This window comes from Leucoraja erinacea, chromosome 11, assembly GCF_028641065.1.
Source record: "Leucoraja erinacea ecotype New England chromosome 11, Leri_hhj_1, whole genome shotgun sequence".
Taxonomy (NCBI): Eukaryota; Metazoa; Chordata; class Chondrichthyes; order Rajiformes; family Rajidae; genus Leucoraja; species Leucoraja erinaceus.
Genome location: NC_073387.1, coordinates 51,816,698 through 51,842,791, shown reverse-complemented (window position 1 = coordinate 51,842,791; position 26,094 = coordinate 51,816,698). Strand labels below are relative to the sequence as shown.

The following is a 26,094-nucleotide window of genomic DNA, read 5'->3' as shown; positions in this document are numbered from 1 at the left end:
GGAATTAACCTTGTAAACCTACGCTGCACTCCCTCAATAGCAAGAATGTCCTTCCTCAAATTAGGGGACCAAAACTGCACACAATACTCCAGGTGTGGTCTCACTAGGGCTCTGTACAACTGCAGAAGGACCTCTTTGCTCCTATATTCGATTCCTCTTGTTTTAAAGGCCAACATGCCATTCACTTTCTTCACTGCCTGCTGTACCTGCATGCTTACTTTCATAGACTGATGAACAAGGACCCCCAGATCCCATTGTACTTCCCCTTTTCCCAACTTGACACCATTTAGATAGTAATCTGCCTTCCTGTTTTTGCTACCAAAGTGGATAACCTCACATTTATCCGCATTAAACTTCATCTGCCATGCATCTGCTCATTCCCCCAACCTATCCAAGTCACCCTGCATTCTCATAACATCTTCCTCACAGGGACACACTGCCACCCAGCTTTGTGTCATCTGCAAATTTGCTAATGTTACTTTGAATCCCTTCATCCAAATCATTGATGTATATTGTAAATAGCTGCGGTCCCAGCACCGAGCCTTGCGGAAACCCACTAGTCACTGCCTGCCATTCTGAAAGGGACCCGTTAATCCCTACTCTTTGTTTCCTGTCTGCCAATCAATTTTCTATCCATGTCAGCACTCTACCCCCAATACCATGTGCCCTAATTTTGCCCTCCTATGTGGGACTTTATCAAATGTTTTCTGAAAGTCCAGGTACACTACATAGAAACATAGAAATTAGGTGCAGGAGTAGGCCATTCGGCCCTTCGAGCCTGCACCGCCATTCAATATGATCATGGCTGATCATCCAACTCAGTATCCCGTACCTGCCTTCTCTCCATACCCCCTGATCCCCTTAGCCAGAAGGGCCACATCTAACTCCCTCTTAAATATAGCCAATGAACTGGCCTCAACTGCCCTCTGCGGCAGAGAGTTCCAGAGATTCACCACTCTCTATGTGAAAAAAGTTCTTCTCATCTCGGTTTTAAAGGATTTCCCCCTTATCCTTAAGCTGTGACCCCTTGTCCTGGACTTCCCCAACATCGGGAACAATCTTCCTGCATCTAGCCTGTCCAACCCCTTAAGAATTTTTATTTTTATTTTTTATTTTTTATTTTTTAATTTTTTTATTTTTTTTATTTTTTTATTATTGGAGATAGGTACATAATCTATTACATCATTAATGTCTTACATTTTTAAAATGATAATATTGTCAGTTATAATTACATTGTCTCCAATACTTTTTGCATTTTTCTTCGTTTTTTTTTTATAACTAGATAGAGCTAAAGGGATAGATGAAATAGAGAGAGGGAAGAAGGAAAAAGAAAGCTAAAATAAAAAAAATAAAAAAAGAAAGAGGAGTGAAAGAGGTAATTAAAGAAGAATGGAAAAATTTGTTAGAGTTTAAAAACATCATTCGAGATATGTTCGTACATTTCGAAGTATAGCATTTCATCCAATCTTTAGTCCGGGTGCTAGTCAGGTTCCTGTGCTGAACTATTCTGACCCTTTAAGTAATCGATAAAAGGAGACCATGTTCCAACGAATAATTCCTGTTTGTCCAACAGGGAAAGTCTAATTCTTTCCACGTTTAAGGTCTCCGTCATTTCTATAATCCACATTTTGATTGTGGGGGCCGTAGGGCCTTTCCAAAATTTTAGGATTAATTTTTTTCCTGTTATTAAACTGTAATCGATAAAGTTTCTTTGTGTTATTCTAAGTGTTTGATTTAATTCTAATATTCCGAGTATTATTAATTTTGAGTTTGGTTCCAGTTGTGTTTTGGTTACTTTGGATATTATACTAAAAATATTTACCCAAAATTTTTTAATTTTTGTACAGTTTGTAAACATGTGCGATAACGTAGCTTCTAATTGTTGACATTTATCACATATAGGTGAGATATGTTGAAAAATTTTATGTAATTTTGTTTTGGCGTAATGTAACCTATGTATTACTTTAAATTGTATTAGAGAATGTCTTGCGTTTAGTGAACACTGATGTATGTGTTGTAAACTTTCTTCCCAAGTGTCTTTCGTTATTACCTGATTTAATTCTTTTTCCCATGCTTGTCTGTGTAAGTCCGTCAAAGGAATGTCACTGTCTAATAAGATATATATATAAGATATTAATTTTTCTGTATTAGGATGCTTATTCCAACATTCATCAAGAATCTCTGGGTTTCTATTTCGAAAATTTTTAGAATTCGATTTAACATAATCTCTTAAGTTGAAGATATCTGAAATAATCATTTCCTCGAAGTCCATAAATCTGTTGCAACTCCTGAAATGTCAAAAAAGAGCCTTCCTTGTAAAGGTGTCCCATATTTTTAATTCCATAATTCTTCCATTGTGTAAAACCCCCGTCTAAACATGAAGGCTTAAACAATGAATTATTCACAATTGGAAGAAAAAGAGATGTTATCTAATTTTAATGTCTTTTTTAATTGTTTCCAAATTTTTATAGCACTAAATATTATAGGGTTTTCCCTGTAAATTTTCTTGTTTAATTTAGACGTAGCAAATAATATCGAACCAATATCATAAGGCATACAATCTTCCTTTTCCATTTTTAACCAGTCTGGTTGCTGGTCTATTTCTCCCAACCAGAAGTTCATATTTTTAATATTAACTGCCCAGAAATAAAACAAAAAGTTAGGTAAAACCAAGCCTCCATTATTTTTATGAATTTTGTAAGTTTCTATAAGATCCCCTCTCAATCTCCTAAATTCTAGATAGTATAAACCAAGTCTATCCAGTCTTTCTTCATAAGACAGTCCTGACATCCCAGGAATCAGTCTGGTGAACCTTCTCTGCACTCCCTCTATGGCAATAATGTCCTTCCTCAGATTTGGAGACCAAAACTGTACGCAATACTCCAGGTGTGGTCTCACCAAGACCCTGTACAACTGCAGTAGAACCTCCCTGCTCCTATACTCAAATCCTTTTGCAATGAAAGCTAACACACCATTCGCTTTCTTTACTGCCTGCTGCACCTGCATGCCTACCTTCAATGACTGGTGTACCATGACACCCAGGTCTCGCTGCATCTCCCCCTTTCCCAATCGGCCACCATTTAGATAATAGTCTGCTTTCCCGTTTTTGCCACCAAAATGGATAACCTCACATTTATCCACATTATACTGCATCCGCCAAACATTTGCCCACTCACCCAGCCTATCCAAGTCACCTTGCAGTCTCCTAGCATCCTCCTCACAGCTAACACTGCCCCCCAGCTTAATGTCATCCGCAAACTTGGAGATATTGCCTTCAATTCCCTCATCCAGATCATTAATATATATTGTAAATAGCTGGGGTCCCAGCACTGAGCCTTGCGGTACCCCACTAGTCACTGCCTGCCATTGTGAAAAGGACCCGTTTACTCCTACTCTTTGCTTCCTGTTTGCCAGCCAGTTCTCTATCCACATCAATACTGAACCCCCAATGCAGTGTGCTTTAAGTTTGTATACTAATCTCTTATGTGGGACCTTGTCAAAAGCCTTCTGGAAGTCCAAATACACCACATCCACTGGTTCTCCCCTATCCACGCTACTAGTTACATCCTCGAAAAATTCTATAAGATTCGTCAGACATGATTTACCTTTCGTAAATCCATGCTGACTTTGTCCAATGATTTCACCACTTTCCAAATGTGCTGCTATCCCATCTTTAATAACTGACTCTAGCAGTTTCCCCACTACCGATGTTAGACTAACTGGTCTGTAATTCCCCATTTTCTCTCTCCCTCCCTTCTTAAAAAGTGGGGTTACGTTTGCTACCCGCCAATCCTCAGGAACTACTCCAGAATCTAAAGAGTTTTGAAAGATTATTACCAGTGCATCCACTATTTCTGGAGCTACTTCCTTAAGTACTCTGGGATGCAGCCTATCTGGCCCTGGGGATTTATCGGCCTTTAATCCATTCAATTTACCCAACAGTACTTCCCGGCTAACCTGGATTTCACTCAATTCCTCCAACTCCTTTGACCTGCGGTCCCCTGCTATTTCTGGCAAATTATTTATGTCTTCCTTAGTGAAGACGGAACCAAAGTAGTTATTCAATTGGTCCGCCATATCCTTGTCCCCATGATCAACTCACCTGTTTCTGACTGCAAGGGACCTACATTTGTTTTAACTAATCTCTTTCTTTTCACATATCTACAAAAACTTTTGCAGTCAGTTTTTATGTTCCCTGCCAGTTTTCTTTCATAATCTATTTTCCTTTCCTAATTAAGCCCTTCGTTCTCCTCTGCTGGTCTCTGAATTTCTCCCAGTCCTCCGGTATGCTGCTTTTTCTGGCTAATTTGTACGCATCATCCTTCGCTTTGATACTATCCCTGATTTCCCTTGTTATCCACGGATGTACTACCTTCCCTGATTTATTCTTTTGCCAAACTGGGATGAACAATTTTTGTAGTTTATCCATGCAGTCTTTAAATGTCTTCCATTGCATATCCACCGTCAACCCTTTTAGAATTAATTGCCAGTCAATCTTGGCCAAACCTTATCAAATGCTTTCTGAAAGTCCAGGTACAATACATCCACTGGCTCTCCCTTGTCCATTTTCCTAGTTACATCTTCAATAAATTCCAGAAGATTGGTCAAGCATGATTTCCCCTTAGTAAATCCATGCTGACTCGGACCGATCCTGTTACTGCTATCCAAATGTGCGGCTATTTCATCTTTTATAATTGACTCCAGCATCTTCCCCACCACCGATGTCAGGCTAACTGGTCTATAATTCCCTGTTTTCTCTCTCCCGCCTTTCGTAAAAAGTGGGATAACATTAGCTACCCTCCAATCCACAGGAACTGATCCTGAGTCTATAGAACATTGGAAAATTATCACCAATGCATCCATGATTTCTAGAGCTACTTCCTTAAGTATCCTGGGATGCAGACCATCAGGCCCTGGGGATTTATCAGCCTTCAGTCCCATCAGTCTATTCAACACCATTTCCTGCCTAATGTGCATTTCATTCAGTTCTTCTGTCACCCCAGATCCTCTGGTCACTACTATATCATGATGATTGTTTGTGTCCTCCTTAGTGAAGACAAATCCAAAGTACCTGTTCAACTCATCTGCCATTTTCTTGTTCCCCATAATTAATTCACCTTTTTCAGTCTTCAAGGGTCCAACTTTGGACTTTACTAATTTTTTCCTCTTCACATGCCTAAAGAAGCTTTTACTATCCTCCTTTATATTCTTGGCTAGCTTACCTTCGTACCTCATCTTTTCTCCCCGTATTGTCTTTTTAGTTAGCTTCTGTTGTTCTTTAAACATTACCCAATCCTCTTGCTTCCCGCTCATCTTTGCTACGTTGTACTTCTTCGCTTTAATTTTTATACTGTCTCTGACATCCCTTGTCAGCCATGGTCGCCCCTTACTCCTCTTGGAATCTTTCTTCCTCCTAGGAATGAACTGATCCTGCACCTTCTGTATTATTCCTAGAAATACCTGCCATTTTTGTTCCACTGTCACCCCTGCTAGTGTATCTTTTCAGTCAACTTTGGCCAGCTCCTCCCTCATGGCCCCATAGTCCCCTTTATTCGACTGTAACACTGCCACCACCGATCTACCCTTCTCCCTCTCCAATTGTAGATTAAACCTGACCATGTTATGGTCACTACCTCCTAATGGCTCATTAACCTCGAAGTCCTTTATCAAATCCGGTTCGTTACATAACACTAAATCCAGAACTGCTTTCTCCCTGGTAGGCTCCAATACAAGCTGTTCTAAGAATCCATCACAAAGGCACTCTACAAAGTCCCTTTCTTGGGGTCCAGTACCAACCTGATTTTCCCAGTCTACCTGCATGTTGAAATCTCCCATAACGTTATTTTTGCTACATGCCAATTTTAACTCCTGATTCAACTTGCGCCCTATGTCCAGGCTACTGTTTGAAGGCCTGTAGATTAGGGTCTTTTTACCCTTACAATTCCTTAGTTCTATCCATACTGACTCCACATCTCCTGTTTCAATGATACCCCTTGCAAGGGACTGAATTTCATTCCTCATCAACAGAGCAGCCCCACCCCCTCTGCCCACCTGTCAGTCTTTTTGATAGGAGGTATATCCTTGAATATTCAGTTCCCAGCCCTGGCCCTCTTGCAGTCATGTCTCAGTAATTCACGCAACATCATACTTGCCAGTTTCTAACTGAGCCTCAAGCTCGTCCACTTTATTCCTTATTCTTCGCGCATTCATATACAGCACTTTGACCTCCGTATTCACTTCCCCCCTCACACCCCCTCGCAATTGGCCCTGACCTTACTCTGTTGTCCCTTCTCAAGCTTTACTTCCCATTAATTCGGGAATCTTTTGTAATTTTTCCTGTAGTCACTTCCCCTTCAACTCCATCCTTATACTCACAATTTGTCAATCCCTTCTCCCCACTATTTAGTTTAATCCCGCACGTGTAGCCCTAGCAAACCTGCCTGCCAGAATGTCGGTCCCCCTCCAGTTAAGGTGTAACCCATCCCTTTTGTACAGGTCACCCCTACCCCAGAAGAGATCCCAGCCTGCCCAACAATGGCCCTCGCAGGCAGCTTCTCCACTATGTCATGGAACGATTCATTATTGGATTTGTGCAAGATTCCTAGCATTCAGTAACAGAGAATGTGGGAATTCATGCCAGGCACCCAACAGAAAGAGCAGCACCGTCAGAAACCCGCTTTTCTCTCTATCGCACTCTCGTTCTTGGGATCATTTCATGGACACTAATCAAGGTATTGGTGCTAACCTGCAGAACCTCTCGTCTGTTTTTATATTACATAGTCATACATAGATTATTTGTTAATTGAATTTATAAACTATAATAGCCACCTTTTATTCAAGGTATAGCCACCTTTTAGGCTGGTTTTAGAAATTTCAGTCTTCTAGTTTTCTACCATTAAGTTTGAAACTTATAGATTTTCTTTCAGTTTGGTACTGTCCTTGGTTAGATATGAATAATGCTTCTTGCTGTGAAATATCTCCTTAAATGCCTGTTGCTTGTGATCTACCATCTTTCCCTCCATCCATTTTTCCATTCTATTTCAGACCGTTCTCCTTTCAGCATTTTAAATTGCGTTTATTTCAGCTTAGAAAACCCGTTTCATACTTTTTTTACCCTTAAACTCTATATGAAATTCTACCGTAACTACTATCTTTCCTCAGAGATCGTTCTTTACTGTTAGATCATTAATTAATCCCGTCTCACTACCAGATCTGAAATAATTTGCACCCTGATAACTAGCTTATACTTGCATTACAACAATGACAACACATTAAAAGCGTTTCATTAGCTGTCGAGATTTAGAATGGCCTGAGGTCACAAAATAAATTGCATTTAAAGAGTTGTCTTTATTTCACACAAGGAAGGTCTCGCTGATGGGTATTTCTCTTAGTTATCAGTTAGGATTATGACATGTTACATTTGGAGATCAGGAGATTATACCTGACACTTGTTGACCTCAGAGCAGCATTGACCACATTGGTCTAACATTGCTGGAGCTTTTATTTGTCATATGCATCAGATATGAACCAGAATTATGAAATTCCTGTTGCTGCAGTTTTACAGGTACATTAGACACAACAACAACAATTGATTATCAGTTATTCAAAGTAATCTAGATCATGATAGTGCAAAAACCAAAGTGCGTGGAGCAACAGCAAGGTCTGTAGCTATTTAATAGGGTTGAGGTTGGGTTGTACAAGGTGTTCCAAGAACCTGATAGTTGATGGGATGAAGCTGTTCTTGACCCTGGAGGTAAAGCTTTTCAGGCTCCTGTACCACATTCCTCATGGTAGCAACACAAACGGTGTGTGGCCAGGGTGGTGTGGATCCTATACATAAACTGCCTTGAGGCAGGGTTCCTGCAGATCCCTTTCTTAGAGGAAAGGTCAGTTTTCGGGAAGGACTGGGCAAAGTTCTGAACAAGGCTGTTGTGCAATCAGTCAGTTTGCTTGTCAGTAAGTGTAGATGATTGATGGAGCGTTTAGTGATATGCCGTATCTTGACAAACCTCTGAGGAAGAAGAGTTGGTGAGCTTCCTTTTAAGATTGCCGTAATGTGCTGAGTCCAGGACAGATTATCGGAGATATGTACACCCAAGAACTTTATGCTGCTCCCTCTCTCCACCGCCACAGCACCCATGGAATTGGTGCATAGTCCCTTGGGTTTCACTTTCTGAAGTCACCAATTGGCTCCTTAATATTGGTAAGAGTAAGATTGTTGTTCTGGAACCACTTAACCAGATTATTGATCTCCCTCCTCTTGGAGTTATGTCTGGCTCCACAGTCATGGGCATGGAGAGTGAGTGAGGGTGCATGGTTCTGACAACTCAGCCCTACGGTGCCCCTGTGCTGATGGATAACAAACAGGAGGTGGTTGTTGTAAATCTGCACTGATTGAGATCTGCCGACAAGGAAGTCGAGGACGTATTTGCACATCACTTGCCAGGGAACACCGGACTGTAGTAGTGAGCGATTAAAGATGACCGCGTAAACTCTGGCCAGTTCGTCTGCACAAGTCTTGAGAACGCAGCAAAATGCACCATCCATGCCAGATGCTAACAGATGGTTCACCCTTGTGAAGGACCTGCAAAGAAAAGCTGGTATTTCACCAGGTTTTAAACTTCATAATGTTGCAGGCATTCAGGATTCCTGCACAAACGAGGCATGTGTAGCGTTCTGAATTTTTGCTTTGTTGCTCATTGCTGTCATCCTGAATATGCTGCAATACTGAACATCGTGTGTACACTTCCAGTTTCTCAGAATATCTGCCGGGAAATTCACCCGAGGAACCTACGGGAAGTTCAATAATTCCATTCATTTCCTTTTAGTTTTTTAAAAATAGCCATGTTAAATGTAATTAATTGTTTTGAGTATCTTAAATGTTTCCTGATGTTTAACTAATTTTAATTTTTCAAATCTGTACTATATTGCACTTATGTATTTGCCCTATATTGTTTAGTGTTTTTTTAATATATTGATCTTTGTGTTGTTTATTACAATGAAGTAAGAATTTCATTGTTCCATTTCGGGACATATGACAATAAAATACTCTCTTGACTCAAAAAATAATTAAATCTAAATATTTTTGATAGCCAACTAAGACAGGAGCGTGACTTAATCTAACCTCAAAACACATGAGTGGGATTGACGATTGGGATTGTCCTTTTATGGTTTACTCCAAGGACGAAGTTCGTGGCCTTGAAACTTGCATTAAGAACAGGTTTAGCAGATTGGTCATTGTGAGTGAGTTTAGGCCTTTTAAATAGATGCAAAATGGTATTGTATAACCATGCCCATGTTACATTCCTCAATTCATTCCCTATCTATTTTCTGTATAATAACACCTGTAATGACCATGAATAACTTGTGTTACTCGTGAATTTGATCTCCACATTTTCCTTTTCTTTAACATGTAGTTTTGGCAAGCAGTCTGCAGGAAATCTGAGACGAGGCTGTGAATGTATTGTTTTGGAAACATCGGAAATGATTGTGGTAAGAACCATCAGAAATACAGAATTTCTTTCTCATACTTTATTGTACTTTTGTAAAATACGTTAGTTTTTGAAGTACGTAAATACTACGGCTTTTACTGGCCAAGTACACAACCAACCCCCTTTCTTCCCGGGTTACAAATAACATGTCTTACGGAAATCAGACATGTTTATGACAAAGTTTCATTCTTAATAATTATATGTAACCTGAATTGCTTGTGTTGGAAATGATCAAAATCAGAAACGTCCCAACTAGTGACACGGCCTATCCATTCCCTCCAGTGATGCTGCCTGACCCCCTGAGGTACTCCAGTACTATATTTTGCTCCCTTATAGAATATTCTTTGAGATCTTTGACTATGGCACCTGTCTATTACCCTCACTATAGAATTTCCTACCATTATCTGACTTGATGGGCCAAATGGCTTAATTCTGCTCCTAGAACTTATGAACTTCTGAAGTATGACCAAACGGAATCAAATATTACATTCTATAAAGCAAGTGTTGTATGGTACCAAATTATACATGAAGGATGAATGTATTTGGGGTCAAGAAGGTAAAGATGGGATAATTGAATGAGGATATCGTGGGTAGCTCAATGGGAAAGAGCAATTTATTTTTAATTTGTTCTTGCAATGAGAACATTCTGGCAAAGACTGCACTTAATATATAAATATCAAATATTAATCACTTCTTGTTCTACTGCATTTTAAACACTAATGGTGCACATATTTAATAAATTTACTGACATTATTTAACTAGGAAGAGAAAAAAATCTTGCCACAATATCCCATGAATCTTGTCACCTCCATATATTATTTTGTTGTGCCACTTTAGTGGGAGGATATTCTTGATGCCATACTGGAGTTGAGTGCATACCACTTTAAAATAATTAAAATAATCGATCTGGTGGCGAGTTGATTTCTGTTGGCATTAATACAACTTGTCACATTTAAATTAGAATGTATCATGGGTATAGTTATTTTCTTTACTTAAAATGGTGAATTTCATGATTTTTTAAACCTTGGCTAAGATACCAGGTAATAGGTTCCTTCTGCCTACATTCCATTAAAAGATAATCTTGACTCTCTTGATGTGGTAATAGGGAAAGTGGTACTTAAGCTGAATAATGATCTGCGTTATGATCTTGGCATTACTTAATAGCTCAGATTTTGTGGTCGGCAATGAGTTGACCCTGCTGACCTTCAGAGAAGCTAGGGCTTTCCTCATGAGATAACTCAATGATGGCGTATGGCTTTCAGCTATCTCCATCTCTTACAACTAAGTCCTGCATGCTGATTAGTCATTCTACAGCATAGTGGCATCATATTGAGGTGCGGCCACGAACTGGGATATCCCCCATCTTGTCTCAAAGCTATCAAAAAAGTGAATGTGATCAGAACCGCTCAAAACAATTATTGAAATCTAGTTAATCTAACGTCCAATAATATTTTGTTTAAAAATCGAGGGAAACAGAAATACAGAAAATATCTAAATCCACTGAAATAATAATTAGAAACTTGGGAAAAATAATAGGTGCTGCTAGCACCGCCATTCAATATGATAATTCAAAATCAGTGCCCCGTTCCTGCTTTTACCCCATATCCATTGATTCCATTAGCCCTAAGAACTATATCTAACTCTCTCTTGAACCATCCAGTGAATTGACCACCACTGCCTTCTGTGGCTGAGAATTCCACAGATTCACAGCTCTCTGGGTGAAAAAGTTTTTCATCATCTCAGTCCTAAATGGCCTACCCCTTATTCTTAAACTATAACCCCTGGTTCTGGACTCCCCCAACATTGGGAAAATGTTTTCTGCATCTGCCTGTCCAATCCCTTAAGAATTTTATATGTTTCTATTATATGTTTCTATTATATGTTTCTATTATATGTTTCTATCTGAATTCCAGTGAATATAAGCCCAGTCGATCCATTCTTTCATCATATGTCAATCCTGTCATCCCGGGAATTAACCTACGTTGAACTCCCTCAATAGCAATAATGTCCTTTCTCAAATTAGGAGACCAAAACTGCACACAATATTCTAGGTGTGGTCTCACCAGGGCCCTGTACAACTGCAGTAGGACCTCCTTGCTCCTATACTCAAACCCTCTCGCTATGAAGGCCAACATGCCATTTGCTTTCTTCACTGCATGCTTACTTTCAGTGACTGATGTACAAGGACACCCAGGTCACGTTGTACCTCCACTTTTTCTAATCTGACACCATTCAGTTAATAAGCTGCCTCCTTGTTCTTGCCACCAAAGTGGATAACCTCACATTTATCCACATTATACTGTATCTGCCATGCATCTGCCCACTTACCCAACCTATCCAAGTCACCCTGCAGCCTCATAGCATCCTCCTCGCAGCTCACACTGCCACCCAGGTTTGTGTCATCAGCAAGCTGGGAGATGTCACATTTAATTCAATTGTCTCAATCGTTAATATTTTTTGTAAATAACTGGGGTCCCAGCACTGAACCTTGCGGCACCCTATTTGTCACTGCCTGCCATTTTGAAAAGGACTCTTTAATTCCTGCGCTATGCTTCCTGTCTACCAACATGTTCTCTATCCATATCAAAACCCTGCCCCCATACCATGTGCTCTGATTTTGCACACTAATCTCTTGCGTGGGACCATGTCAAAGGCTTTTTGATAGTTCAAATGCACCACATCCACTGCCTCTCTCTTATCCATTCAGAAAGTTCCAGAAGATTAGTCAAGCATGATTTTCCCTTCATAACTCCATGGTGACATTGACTGATCATGTCACTGCTATCCAAATGCGCTGCTGTTAAATCTTTAATAATTGACTCGAGCATCTTCCCCACTACCAATGTCAGGCTAACTGGTCTATAATTCCCTGTTTACTCTCTCCTTAAAAAGTGGGGTTACATTAGTTACCCTCCAGTCCACAGGAACTGATCCAGAGTCTATGGAACATTGGAAAATTATCACCAATGCACGATTTTTAGGGCGACCTCCTTGAGTACTCTGGGATGCAGGCCTTCAGGCCCTGGAGATTTATTTACCTTCAGTCCCAACAGTGTACCCAACAACATATCCTGACTAATGTGGATTTCCTTCAGTTCCTCCCTCCCCTAGATTCTCGGTCCCGTAGTATTTCTGGGAGATTGCTAGTGTCTGCCTTAGTGAAGTCAGAACCAAAGTATTTAAAATTATGTAAATTAATACTTCCATATTAGTTTTCTTGGCCATTGAAATCCATAAAGGAGCATTTCTGTTAGCAGGTCCCAGTGGCTTTCTATGGTGAATTTACTATGTATCATCATCATCGTTGAAAACATCAACGGGCACGGTGCCTTACAATGCTATATTACAACCGTGATCGCAACTTCTAATGTGTAAATGAGGGCAAAATGCCTGAGCTGCTGAATTGCGATTTCAATGTCAGAGCGTAATTGTGAAAATACCATAAAACAGCTGACTTTAATTTCAAGACTTTCACTTTTGTCCAAAATTTACCAAATTTGTTGATGGTTACATTCTGTTGAAGATCATCTGTATTTCTGTTTTCCTTTATTTTTAAACAAGGTATTTTTCGACATTGAATTAAATAGATTTCAATAATATTTTGTGTGGTTCTGAAATGTTCTGATTACTGTAAAATCAGTTCCGTTAACTCAACAAAGTAAATATGCACCAGCCAGTACAGAAAAATCAGTCAAATGTTTTGTATTTTTACATATAGTCTAAGAATGTGACAAGTGAATTATTTTCGCAGCGTTTAAAAAAAAATGCTCTCGTGAGGTCAAATTACTTAATTAATGATAAGAGACAGCCTTTAAAGGTTTTTGTTTGCTTTGGAGGACCCAAATGCAGACGACGAAACAAGAAATCAATTGTATCTACTGAATATGTTGAATTTAGAGTTTGTATGGTAGAAAACTGAAGAACTGATTGATAAATGAAAAGGATTTTGCATGTGTTTGTTACATTGGACGAAATTTAGCTCATAAGAGAAAAAAATGTTCAGCACTCAAAAAACAAGCATGTGATTTTTGCATTGATAAACCGTTATTTACAGTTTCCTGAAAGGAAGGAAGTTGTGGCCTCCAGCTCATTGAAACGTAATTTTTCTCAGTTAGAGTGCTGCTGTGCTTGTATGTGGTTTCTATTCCAAGAGCCCCTCTCTAATGCGCACAGGCACAGTTTAATGTTATTCCACGTTTCTCATGAGTCTCCTAAGATTACATAGACTTTCTGTGATATGGAAGAACTGGATGTTCAATCAGGATCCTGAACATGTATTTCAGGTTGAAAATCTGAGTGAGAATGAGGAGAAAAATCTACAAAGGGAAGTTACAAGCCGGCAGTCCCGTCGGCGCTTCAGGAAGATCAACCTGAAAGGAGAGCGACAAACAATCATAGACAATGTGGATTCTTACCATTCTGAACGACCCCAGCAGACCAGCACTTATCACATGGTAAAGCCCTTTCTTGTAAAGTACTAGATACGCTTATTTTTAATGAACCTTTAGCTAAGTGTAAAAACTAACATTCAACACTCTAAGTACACATTTTTTAATTTGTAAAAGTAAATTAGCAAAGTTATTTTCTGTTTAAAGAATTGTTCTTGAACCAAGTACAGTTAAAGTTAAGTGTTCATTTTCAAGCAGTGACTGCGACACTAAAAATGCAGTTGTTTTTCCAATCAAGATAAGCAGCAGTAAGTCAAAAAGATACTTTAGCAGTATGACTAATTTCACAGATCATTTGATCTTTAAAGTGGGGCTTTTCCACTTTTGAAACAATCTTTCACATTTACAAACACCCAATGGCTCTACTTTTCTATTTTCCATCTTAAATTACAGGTATAGAGTGCACTGCCATGAATTCCTCCTGAAAATCTAGCTGACTAATAAGTGTAAAAAGGTGTTATAAAGCACCCTAGATGAGAAGTGTTGAAGTAATTCAGCGGACCAGGCAGCATCTGTGAAGGGAAATTTAGTTTAGAGATATAGCGTATAAACAAGTCCTTCGGCATACTGAGTCCGCGCTGACCAGCAATCACTAGTACATGAGTTCTAAAATACACATGAGGAACAATTTACTGATGCCAATTAACCTACACACCTGCATCTTATTGAAATGTTGGCGGTAACTGGAGCACCCGGAGTAAACCCACACGGTCATGGGGAGAACATACAAACTCCGTACAGACAGCACCCATATTCAGGATCGAACCGGGTCTCTAAGGCAGCACTGCGCTGCCCCACCAAATGGACCAGTGACATCTTTGATTGGAATTCTACCCCAGTCTGAAGATTCCAGCATGTGTAATCTCTCGTGTCTGGATAAGATCAGTATGGTTTGAGCCTCTTATTTGTTGGACTGCTTGTTTTTTGCCAGTTTTCAAAGATCAATGGTTTCCGTAAACGTACCTGTGATACGTTTGTTTCCCCTTTTTCCAAACCCATTGAACCTTCACAGCAAAGAGGAATGCTGTCTTGGAGAGCGTTTATATTGTCAAAGGGGATCAGCTCAAATGTTGGCAGAGATTTCAAATACCATACCAGGGGAGGGAGGTACATTACAGGATATTATTGTACATTGCAGAGATTTTTTAAAGATTTGCATAGATATATTACCTTCTGTATCCACAATGTCCATGTTTATACCAATTTGTAAAGCTGTTCTGAGCAAGTAGTTAATACATGGACCCCCCCACTTGTCATACATTGCTAATTTACCTGATGGTAGAAGTCTTGACTTGATATTTCAGTTAAACAATGAAACTTTCATCTCTGCTATACTGAGGGATTGTTTCATGTAAGTGTTGACTTTCTACTCTCTGTAAGCTTAAGGTCATCCATAAATTCACCACCCTTGTCCTGACTTGTACTGAATCAGGTTCACTGATCATTCCTCTTCCTGTTGGACACTTTTTTCCTGGTTGAGCAATGCCTTGATTTTAAAATTCTTATCCTCTTCCCTTAATTTTATATTTGCCTTTGGTCCAACAACATACTCCAAATATTTCCCTCCAATTTTTGTTTTTAGAGTATCTTCAACGTAATCAATGCTCAAGCAGCAGCTATGCCTTCACCTGACAGATCCTTATCTGAAATTATTTTTCTGATCCCCTCTACGTTTCTCCACCTTTCACTCCACTCTTTGATGGTGTTCCTTGCCACCCTAGTATTATTTTGTTGGTCATTGTTAGCTTATTTTAAATAAGAGTCCAGTGAAATATTTCGGGATGCTTTGATCTGTTAAAAGCTGCAAGATAATATCATAATGTTTAAATGACATTTGAACATGTACATGGATAGGATAGATTTAGTGCCGTGTGGGCAGGTGGAACTAGTGTAGATGGGGCATGTTGGTTGGCATGGGCAAGTTGGACCGAAGGGCCTGTTTCCATGCTGTTTGATTCTATGACTATAAACCAAACTTATTGGCCTAGATTGTGTACTGAACTTTTGGAATGAGGTTTGAAACTGAATTTCTTATTTCAGATATGATTAGCACTTGTGGACGGAAAGTACATTTTTGAACATTTGCATAATTATATAAAAAATGCATAGCAAGCCTAATGTAATTCAATATTTCCTTTAAATCAGCATTTGACTCAATCATTTCAGTTACTGTAATTGAAAAAGAAACCCAGAATGCTATTGGCGGAAAGTTGAAGAATGTTTGTTGATTGGTGATGTCCAAATGAGGATGGCATGTGATTTAAGGGGAAGTTAGCAGGCAATGGTGTTCCATGCCCAACGGCATTTCCCTTTTCAGATATAGAGCCTGAGGTAAATTTGAGGAAGCCTTTGTAAGATTTTGCAGCATATTTGTAGAGCAGCAGTACTTAAACAATAAGATAGACACAAAATGCTGAACTAACTCAGCCGGGCAGGCAACATCTCACGAGAGAAGGAATGGGTGACGTTTCAGGTTGAGACCCTTCCTCAGACCCAAGTCTGAAGAAGATTCTAGACCTGAAACGTCACCCATTACTTCACTCCAGTGACACTGCCTGTCCTGCCGAGTTACTCCAGCTTTTTGTGTCTCTCTTCAGTGTATATCAGCAGTTGCAGTTCCTTCTTACACCTACTTAAACAATAGTTTGTGATTCAAAATGGAATGTAGCTAACGATACGATAGAACTTTATTTATCCCAGAAGAGAAATTGATGTGCCAACAGTCTTAAAAAACATAACATATATGAAACATGAAATTAAAATGACGAGTAGAATGGATTGGGGAATGTGCAAAGATTGGGGAAGGAGGGGGGCAGGTCGTCATTTTGGTGGAAAGACACAAAGTGCTGGAGCAACTCAATAGGTAACATTTTGGGTTGATACTCCTCTTCAGGTCTGTTCATGAAGAATGTTCAGGTGTAACTTGGTAGATTACATGAAGGCTGTAAGACGTCCAGGATCCAATGCCTATCTTCCTCTATAACTGCTACCCAACTGAGCACCATGGTATCCAGGAATACCATGGTACCTCACTACAGCGTGTCCTCTGGAGGCTATTAGGATCACTTTTTCTTTCCGATGAACTTGGGGGAGGCTAGTTTGCTGATTCCCTAGTTGGAAGATAATGAGATATACGAGTGTGGGGAAGAGGTGAGCAGGTTTTGGAAGAAAGAGGGGATAGATGACTGGCACAGGATTTGAGTGGAGGGTGGGAAGAGAGAGGTACTCTTTTGTTCTTTACATCTTACACAATTTCCACTAACTTTTCGTGTCCCACCCTTTACCTGGCCTCTCCTCCAATTTTCTTCACCAAGGCACTCCCACTTCTGCCAATTTGATCCAATCTCTTCTCTTCCCCCCCTCCCAAATCCTGTAGTTAAACAGCAAATTAGTATTGAAGGTAGTGAACCATTGCTTTGGCACTTTGACACATAGGAATTATTGTAGATGAGGCACTGGGAGAGGTTAACATATAGCTTATATTAGATAATCAATTATTCAAGTTGCATTTTGTGGGTGCAGGGTGGTAATTTTCACTTGTGCAATTTTGCAATGATTTGGAGACATTGCAAAGGAACTAAGTTGTTCACCATGGGGTACCAAGTCTCCGCTTCCTATTCGACATTATTAATGTCGCTGGTCCACTTAAATTTCTGATCAATGGCAGTATGTTAATTAGTTGGTGAGAGGGTGAAGGAGGTGGTTAAAATGTCACTTATTCATCAGTACGAACAGCTTCATTATATGATAGGCTAGAAAATGGGATGAAAGCTTGCAATCCCTAGTATTCCCTCTCCCCATCCAACCTCACCCTTTTCGTTTGCACGCACATTCATATACACACACCTCTGATGACGATGAAACAGCTACATTTTGGTGGGGCAAAAATATTGTCCTGGGCAGCTTGGTACTAACACTGACCAATTGATCACAACTATCCTCTCTTGATCTAGTTTTGTCTGCAGCAAATGGAAGGTTTTCCTTTCAATTCCCATTCAGTTTCTCCTAAATTTCTTAATGGTATCAAGCTGTCCATGTTTGGACCAAATAGAACATTCAATGACAGGTGATATGGATGATTTTTGCAATATAGTTAGTATAGAATGCAGCATAGTTAGTATAGAATTGAATGGATAGGTGGTTTTACCTAAATGTATTCGTAGATTGGTTAGGGTGATATAGTTTATTCTTTCATATGTTATCTCATCAGCTGATAAGAATTGACCTGAAGCGTGAATTTGATTCTGCCTCCACTCCACCTGACCTAACTCAGCATTTCTAATCTTTTCTGTTTTGAATATGTGAAGGATCGATATTAACATAAACTGAGTTGATTTCATCAATTGATTTTTTTTTTCCATCCAGATTTTGGAGTGAATAATCTGTGGAAAATTAAATTGTTCAGTTAACCAAGGAAAATTTGCTATCTGTTCTGAGTCGATGGTTTCACCAGACTTAATGGTTTCAGTTATTGTAGCTCAAAGGATCAAAACACTAAGTCCCCTGATCACTCTTGGTTCTTCACACACAGCTAAACACTGTAGGGAGTTGAAACATCATTTGCAGGCAAAAAAATGGCCTTTAAAAAAAGTGACTGACATTACATGAGATATGGTGCTCATAAGATGTGTTGTCATGGTGACCCTACAGGCTCATACCTGCACCTTCAACGTTAAATACATTCCTTCAGCTGATGCCAGTTCTCATTTATTGTAGCTTTTTTCTTTCAGTTCTTAGATCAGTTTTTTAGCAATTATTGAACTGTACAATTGACCAGTCTTATTTTGTCACATTTGTATCTTCAGTAATTCAACCTAATATTCATCCATTAAGGTAATGGGCGACCACAATGAGCAGCTATCCAGCAGTTTTATCTTGGCTTTTTTAACAAGCCAAATTTCAGCCAAAAAGCTTTTGAAACTGGCCTCATGTTTTAACTTTATTTTCAGTCTATGGAATATTTTTTGGATATGCTCTAAAGTAATTTGTACCATGTAAAGAAGGGCTTGTTTTGTTTTGTTTAGAGTTACACCCACCGAGTTAGCACTGACCAGCGATCCCCTCACATTAACACTATCCTACTTACACTATGGGCAATTTACATTTATACAAAACCAATTAATCTAGAAATCTTCGGAATGTGGGAGGAAACCGAAGATCTCGGAGAAAACCCACGCGATCATGGGGAGTACGTACAAACTCCGTACAGACAACACCCATAGTCAAGATCGAACCCGGGTCTCTGGCATTGTTAGCGCTGTAAGGCAGCAACTCTACCACAGCGCCACCGTGCCACCCTAAATCTTTTTTTAATCTTTATTGGAATTTACCGTTTATAATTTATATAATTTTAAATGACTTTTCTATCTAATCTCACTCTTATCACCAGTACCCTATGGTCCATATTCTACTGACATCCGTTTGGTGACTGTCAGACCATCACCTGAATCATTCAGCTACATTTTGCAGCCTTTAACACTCACTTTAGACAAAAATAGTTTTTAATTTAACTATGTCCAATCAATATAATGTATTGTCTCTCTTGCAAATATGCATTTTCTTGTTTGCAACCCATGCCATTTGACCAGCATTTCTTAGGCATAATGAAGAAAAATTAGCACCCGTTTTATTTTTTTAATCATGCCTTCTGAAATTCAATTTCCAACAACATTTTAGAGTACCTTCACGCAACTGTGATGGTTAAAAAAAAAAATCACTTGCACAAGCTTACACAAATCATACACAAATAGATAGGAATGGTTTAGAGGGATATGAGCCAATGCGGCAGGTGGAGCTCGGGACATTTTAGTCGGCATGGGTAAGTTGGGCTGAAGATTCAGATTCAACTTTAATTGTCATTGTCAGTGTACAGTACAGAGACAACGAAATGCAGTTAGCATCTCCCTTGGAGAGCGACACAGAATATGAACAATAAATACATCTATTTACATGCATACAGTCATAGTGGTTTCCTGGTAGGAGGAGTGTCCGGGGGGGGGGGGGGGGGGGGGGGGTTATTGGCAATCACCGAGGTACATTGTTGAGTAGTGTGACAGCTGCAGGGAAGAAGCTGTTCCTGGACCTGCTGGTCCGGCAACGGAGAGACCTGCAGCACCTTAAAGGATGGTAGGAAGGTAAACAGTCTATGGTTGGGGTGAGAGCAGTCCTTGACGATGCTGAGCGCCCTTCGCAGACAACGCTTACTGTGGACAGACTCAATGGAGGGGAGTGAGCAATTTTCATCACCCTCTGCAGTGCTTTCTGGTCGGAGACAGAGCAGTTGCCATACCACATTGTGATACAGTTGGTAAAGATGCTCTCGATGGTGCAGCGGTAGAAGTTCACCAGAATCTGGGGAGACAGATGGACCTTCTTCAGTCTCCTCAGTCTTGTTCAGTTACATTTTTGGTTATTAGGTTGTGTCATGTGTGGGAGGGGGGTGAAACAGGGCTTTCTGTCTCTCCCTTCGGGGGAATGCGACTTTCTTGTCGTATCCCCCTCCTCTTCCCCTGTCTGAGCTGAGGCCCAGTGGCGGAGCTGGCGGCCTCCAACCTGCAACCGACCTCGAGGATCCGGAGGTAGAGCCAGCCAGGACTTACCAACGCGAGGCTGGATGTCTTCGAGCTGCGGCGGCGTTCGGGCAGCGGCATGACTCGGCGCTCCCGTGTGGGCGGCCCGGCTCCCGGCTGGAAGGCGCTCCCGTGTGGGCGGCCCGGTGCGGGGCTGAGACGCTCCCGTGAGGGTGGCCTGGCTCGGGGCTGGAATGGCGCTCCCGTGAGGGCGGTCCGACGCGGGACGGAGACGGTACTCCGGCGGCTGAGGCGGTGTTCTGGCGGCGGCGACCTGGATCCGGGGCTCGGCCACGGGCCAGTGGACGACATCGTCGGGAGCTCGCAGGACACAGGTTGGTGCCTGTTTTCCGGAGCTCCCGTGGCAACAGCTGCGGCCGCTGGACTGGAGGGCGGCAGCTTCGACCACCCCTGGGCCGCGGAGCTTGAACCGCGGGACTGACTTACCATCGCCCGTTGGGGTATGGCCTCAGCGCAGAGGGAGAAGAGGAGGGAAGAGGCAGCAACCCTAAGACTTTTGCCTCCATCACAGTGATGAGGTGCTTGGTGGACTCACTGTGGTGGATGTTAATTTGTGTTTATTGTGTGTTGTTTATTATTACATGTATGGCTGCAGGCAACGACATTTCGTTCAGACCGAAATGTCTGAATGACAAATAAAGGATTCAATTCAATTCAATTCAAAGAGACGCTGGTGAGCCTTCTTGACCAGAGTTGAGGTATTGTGGGTCCAAGAGAGGTCATCGGAGATGTTGACCCCCCAGGAACCTGAAGCTGGAAACACGTTCCACCTCCGTCCCGTTAATGTGGATGGGGATGTGCGTGCCGCCCCTAGACTTCCTGAAGTCTACAATGAGCTCCTTGGTCTTCTTGGAGTTAAGGGCCAGGTTGTTGTCAGCGCACCATGCTGCTAGGAGCTGGACCTCCTCCCTATAGGCAGACTCATCGTTGTTGCTGATGAGGCCAATCACCGTTGTATCATCTGCATACTTGATGATGGTGTTAGTACCATGAACAGGTGTGCAGTCGTAGGTGAAGAGGGAGTAGAGGAGGGGGCTCAGCACACAGCCCTGTGGAACGCCGGTGTTCAGGGTGAGGGTTGAAGAGGTGTGCTTTCTAACCTAACAGACTGGGGTCTGTTGGTTAGAAAGTCCAGTATCCAGTTGCAGAGGGAGGGGTCGATGCCCAGGTCACCGAGTTTGGTGATCAGTTTAGAGGGTATAATGGTGTTGAATGCTGAGCTGTAATCGATGAACAGCATTCTTACGTAAGTGTCTCTGTTGTCGAGGTGGGAGAGGGCGGAGTGAAGTGCCATTGAGATGTCATCCTCCGTACTCCTGTTCTTGCGGAGGCAAACTGATAGGGATCCAGTGTGGGGGGTAGGCAGCCTTTGAGGTGTGCCAGGACCAGCCTCTCGAAGCACTTGGTGATGATGGGAGTAAGTGCAACTGGGCGGAAGTCGTTGAGGCTTGCCGCAGTGGAGTGTTTTGGCACCAGCACGATGGAGGTGGATTTAAGGCACGTGGGCACAACTGCTTGGGCAAGTGACAGGTTGAAGATGTCAGTCCAGACGTCTGTCAGCTGCGCCTGTTTCTATGCCAAATGGCTCTAAATCATGACAGTCCGTTATTTGAATTCCAATTTGAATAATATATGAATCTCCTATTGCGATAATAGTCAAAAAATTACAAAACTACTCTTTATAAAAATGTAAACAACGTTTAAACAAAACTAGAATTTTCTCACTTTGAACCAAACATTGTTTCTATATTACTACAGCCATAGCTAACAAATGAAGTAAAATATTATCCTGTGTTACCATGTGAACAAATGTTACTGGCTTCTAGATTGGATGATCTCAATTTTTAGATGCTGCTATTTCATTTTCTTGCGGTTAATCATGTAACTAGGGCAATAAAACGGCCGGAAAGAAAAATACGATCTGCACTTCTGTCTTATCTTTTCCAGACACATGTCATTATTTCGAATTTTTGTACTTGCAACACTCTGCACCGTAGCATAGAATGGTGACATGTCTGCGGTTTGAAGTTTCCTGTGCTGTCTGACCAGAATCTTTTTCTTCAAGTAAAGGTGCAATATTGGCAAATTGAAAGCAATCTTTTAAGAAATAATGTCAATCTAACTTCTTGTGTGACTGAGGACTTCACCTCTACATTTGTGCTAACGTTAGAATTATTTTTGTTCCATCTCCAAAATCCACCACTAACTATGACGAGTAGAAAGCACATTATAGTTCTACCTTTTCTTAGTTTTTCTGAAAGTTGTCCTGACGTGGAAACAAATTGTGTTCCTTTTTCATCTCCGAGTGTAAAGTTCAGAACTAGCAAGGTGTCATAAATGCATGGACAAATAAATAGAGATGGGTTATACTTATAAATGTTCATCTTAGAACACAGAAACGTACAGCACAGGAACAGGCCCTTTGGCCAACAATGTCTGTGCCCAACATGACGCCAAGCTAAACTAATCTCAGCCACCTGCACATGATCCATACACCTCCATTTCCTGCATATCCACACATCTATCTTAAAACCTCTCAAGCACTACTGTTGTATCTGCCTGCACCACCACCCTTGGCAGCACATTCCAGGCACCCATCACCTTCTGTAGGGGACAAAAAACTTGCCCTCCACATCTCCTTTAAACTTTGCCCCTTCCACCTTAAAACTATGCCCGGTAGTCTTTGACATTTCCATCCTAGGGGGAAAAGGTTATGTCTGTCTACCCTATCTACATCTCTCATAATTTTATGTACAACTATCAGGTCTCGCGCCCCCCCCCCCCCCCCCCCCCCCCCCCCACACACACACACAAATTACCTCTGCACCCTTCTCCAAAGCCTCCACATCCTTTCTGTGATGGGGCAACCAGAACTGTATGCAATGCTCCAAATGCAGCTTAACTAACGTCCTATTAAAGCTGCTTAATAAAAGAGACAAAGTGCTGGAGTAACTCAGCGAGTCAGGCAGCATCTCTGGAGAATTTGGATGCACGTGGCATTTCATTTGCAGAGAAACCTCAGAACATTTTTGGTACATTAACATCTGCACTTCCTGTTCCTCTAAAGTTGCATCGAGGCCCTTGTAATGTCCTGACCAATGAAGGTGAGCATGACATCTTGACAGTGAAGTTCCATATTCTCCAAATTCACAAAATTGTTCCCTCAATCAAATATGTTAATTTAAACATTTTCTTTAACGGGTGATACCCATATGTAATACATTTCTGTTTTAGATTGGGATACTAAGAATCAGTTATGACCTCATGTTAAAATACATCACGTTAGACCAATAAACTGGCAATTTTTAGTAGATCAATTAAATGACATATTACTCAACTGAATAATCAAGCAGCTTTTACTTATTACAGAAAATGATGGGTGTTTTGATGTTGTTTGATTCATAACTCAACGCCTTAATGGTTTATTTTGTGGTCCAGTCTGAGTCAAAATTAAATCATGAACATTCAGTCTTTCAAGCCTTTATTTTCGTGCAATTTAATGTGATCCACTGAATTTATTATTAAATATATTGTGGTAAATATCCACACTATTCCCATCTTGGTTACCTTCACGATTTAGATCCTTCTATGGAAGTCAGGTTTTACTAGACAATTTAATAATTACTTATGTATTTTGTAATCCAATGCAGAGGAAGAAGGAGGAAATCCTTCCTCCTTGCCTCCTAACCTGCCAACTTAAAAATAGCATTGGTTGAGACCTGAACACTAACCCTTTGGCCTTTTCTCCAGCCAATATTAAATTCTTCCACAATACTTTAATGCATGATTTCGCCAGGGTCAAGAGAGGCAAGAGTTAAGAGTGTTTAATTTTCATACGTACTGAGACGGAACAGTGAAATTCTTTCTTGCAGCAGCACAACAGATTTGTAAACACAGTATTCAATAGATAACATAAAAAACAAATAAAATAAGTTCAATAAATATAAAACCTAAGGTAGTGCAAAGCAAAACAAATCCCTATGTCCCAAGACAACCAAGGCAGTTCGTAATTCAGAATTTAGTTGGAGTTTGTAGTGTTCAATAGGCTGGTGGTAGTTGAGAAGAAGCTATCCCTGAACATGGAGGTCACAGTTTACAGAGTTCTATACCACCTTTCTGATGGCAGGAGTGAAATGAGAGTGTGTCCAGGGTAGTGTGGATCCTTGATGGTGAAGGCAAGAATGAGCCGTTTTGAGGCAAGCCACCTACAGCGCCTCCACCCTTCAATGGGGGGAGATCAATATCCTTGATGGACCAGGCAGTGTTCCATATTACAATATTTCCTTCGTTCACATGTGTGCTCTACTGTACACATGTAGAAGTTGAAGAGAGTATTTGCCAACATACTGAATCTAGATAATAGATAAATGTGAGGTTATCCACAGGTGGCAAAAACATGGGGGCAGATTGTTATTTCAATGGGGTTAGGTTAGGTAAGGGGGAGGTGCAGCGAGACCTGGGTGTCCTTGTACAACGGTCACTGAAAGTTGGCGTGCAGGTACAGCAGGCGGTGAAGAAAGCAAATGGAATGTTGGCCTTCATATCAAGAGGATTTCAGTATAGGAGTATAGAAGTTCTCCTGCAGTTGTATAGGACTCTGGTAAGACCACATCTGGAGTTTTGTGTACAGTTTTGGTCTGCTAATTTGAGAAAGGACATCCTTGTGATTGAGGCAGTGCAGCGCAGTTTGACGAGACTGATCACTGGGATGGCGGGACTGTCATCAGGAAACATTGAAAATACTAGGCTTGTATTCACTGGAGTTTAGAAGGATGAGGGGGATCTTATAGAAACAGATAAAATTATAAAAGGACTGGACAAGCTAGATGCAGGAAAAAATTTCCCAATGTTGGGCGAGTCCAGAACCAGGGGCCACAGACTTAGAATAAAGGGGAGGCCATTTAAGACTGAGGTGAGAAAAACGATTTCACCCTGAGAGTTGTGTATTGTGTAATTCCCTGCCACAGTGGAGGCCAAATCACTGGATGGATTTAACCATATAACATATAAATATAACAATTACAGCACGGAAACAGGCCATCTCGGCCCTACAAGTCCATGCCGAACAATTTTTTTTTTTTTCCCCTTAGTCCCACCTGCCTGCACTCATACCATAACCCTCCATTCCCTTCTCATCCATATGCCTATCCAATTTATTTTTAAATGATACCAATGAACCTGCCTCCACCACTTCCACTGGGAGCTCATTCCACACCGCCACCACTCTCTGCGTAAAGAAGTCCCCCTCATATTACCCCTAAACTTCTGTCCCTTAATTCTGAAGTCATGTCCTCTTGTTTGAATCTTCCCTATTCTCAAAAGGGAAAAGCTTGTCCACATCAACTCTGTCTATCCCTCTCATCATTTTAAAGACCTCTATCAGGTCCCCCCTTAACCTTCTGCGCTCCAGAGAATAAAGACCTAACTTATTTAACCTATCTCTGTAACTTAGTTGTTGAAACCCAGGCAACATTATAGTAAATCTCCTCTGTACTCTCTCTATTTTGTTGACATCCTTCCTATAATTGGGCGACCAAAATTGTACACCATACTCCAGATTTGGTC

General features: G+C 40.9%; 1 protein-coding gene across 9 annotated transcripts in view; it reads left to right on the top strand.

Moving 5' to 3' along the window:
• Nucleotides 1–26,094, top strand: part of LOC129701809 (rap guanine nucleotide exchange factor 6-like) — a 286,480-nt gene that overhangs the window by 121,405 nt on the left and 138,981 nt on the right. For all 9 annotated transcript variants that reach the window (XM_055643264.1, XM_055643261.1, XM_055643263.1 and 6 more), the window contains 2 exons: nucleotides 9,417–9,492; nucleotides 13,775–13,945. In XM_055643264.1, the coding sequence (XP_055499239.1) occupies nucleotides 9,417–9,492; nucleotides 13,775–13,945 (247 nt within the window). The remainder of the gene's footprint in view (nucleotides 1–9,416; nucleotides 9,493–13,774; nucleotides 13,946–26,094) is intronic.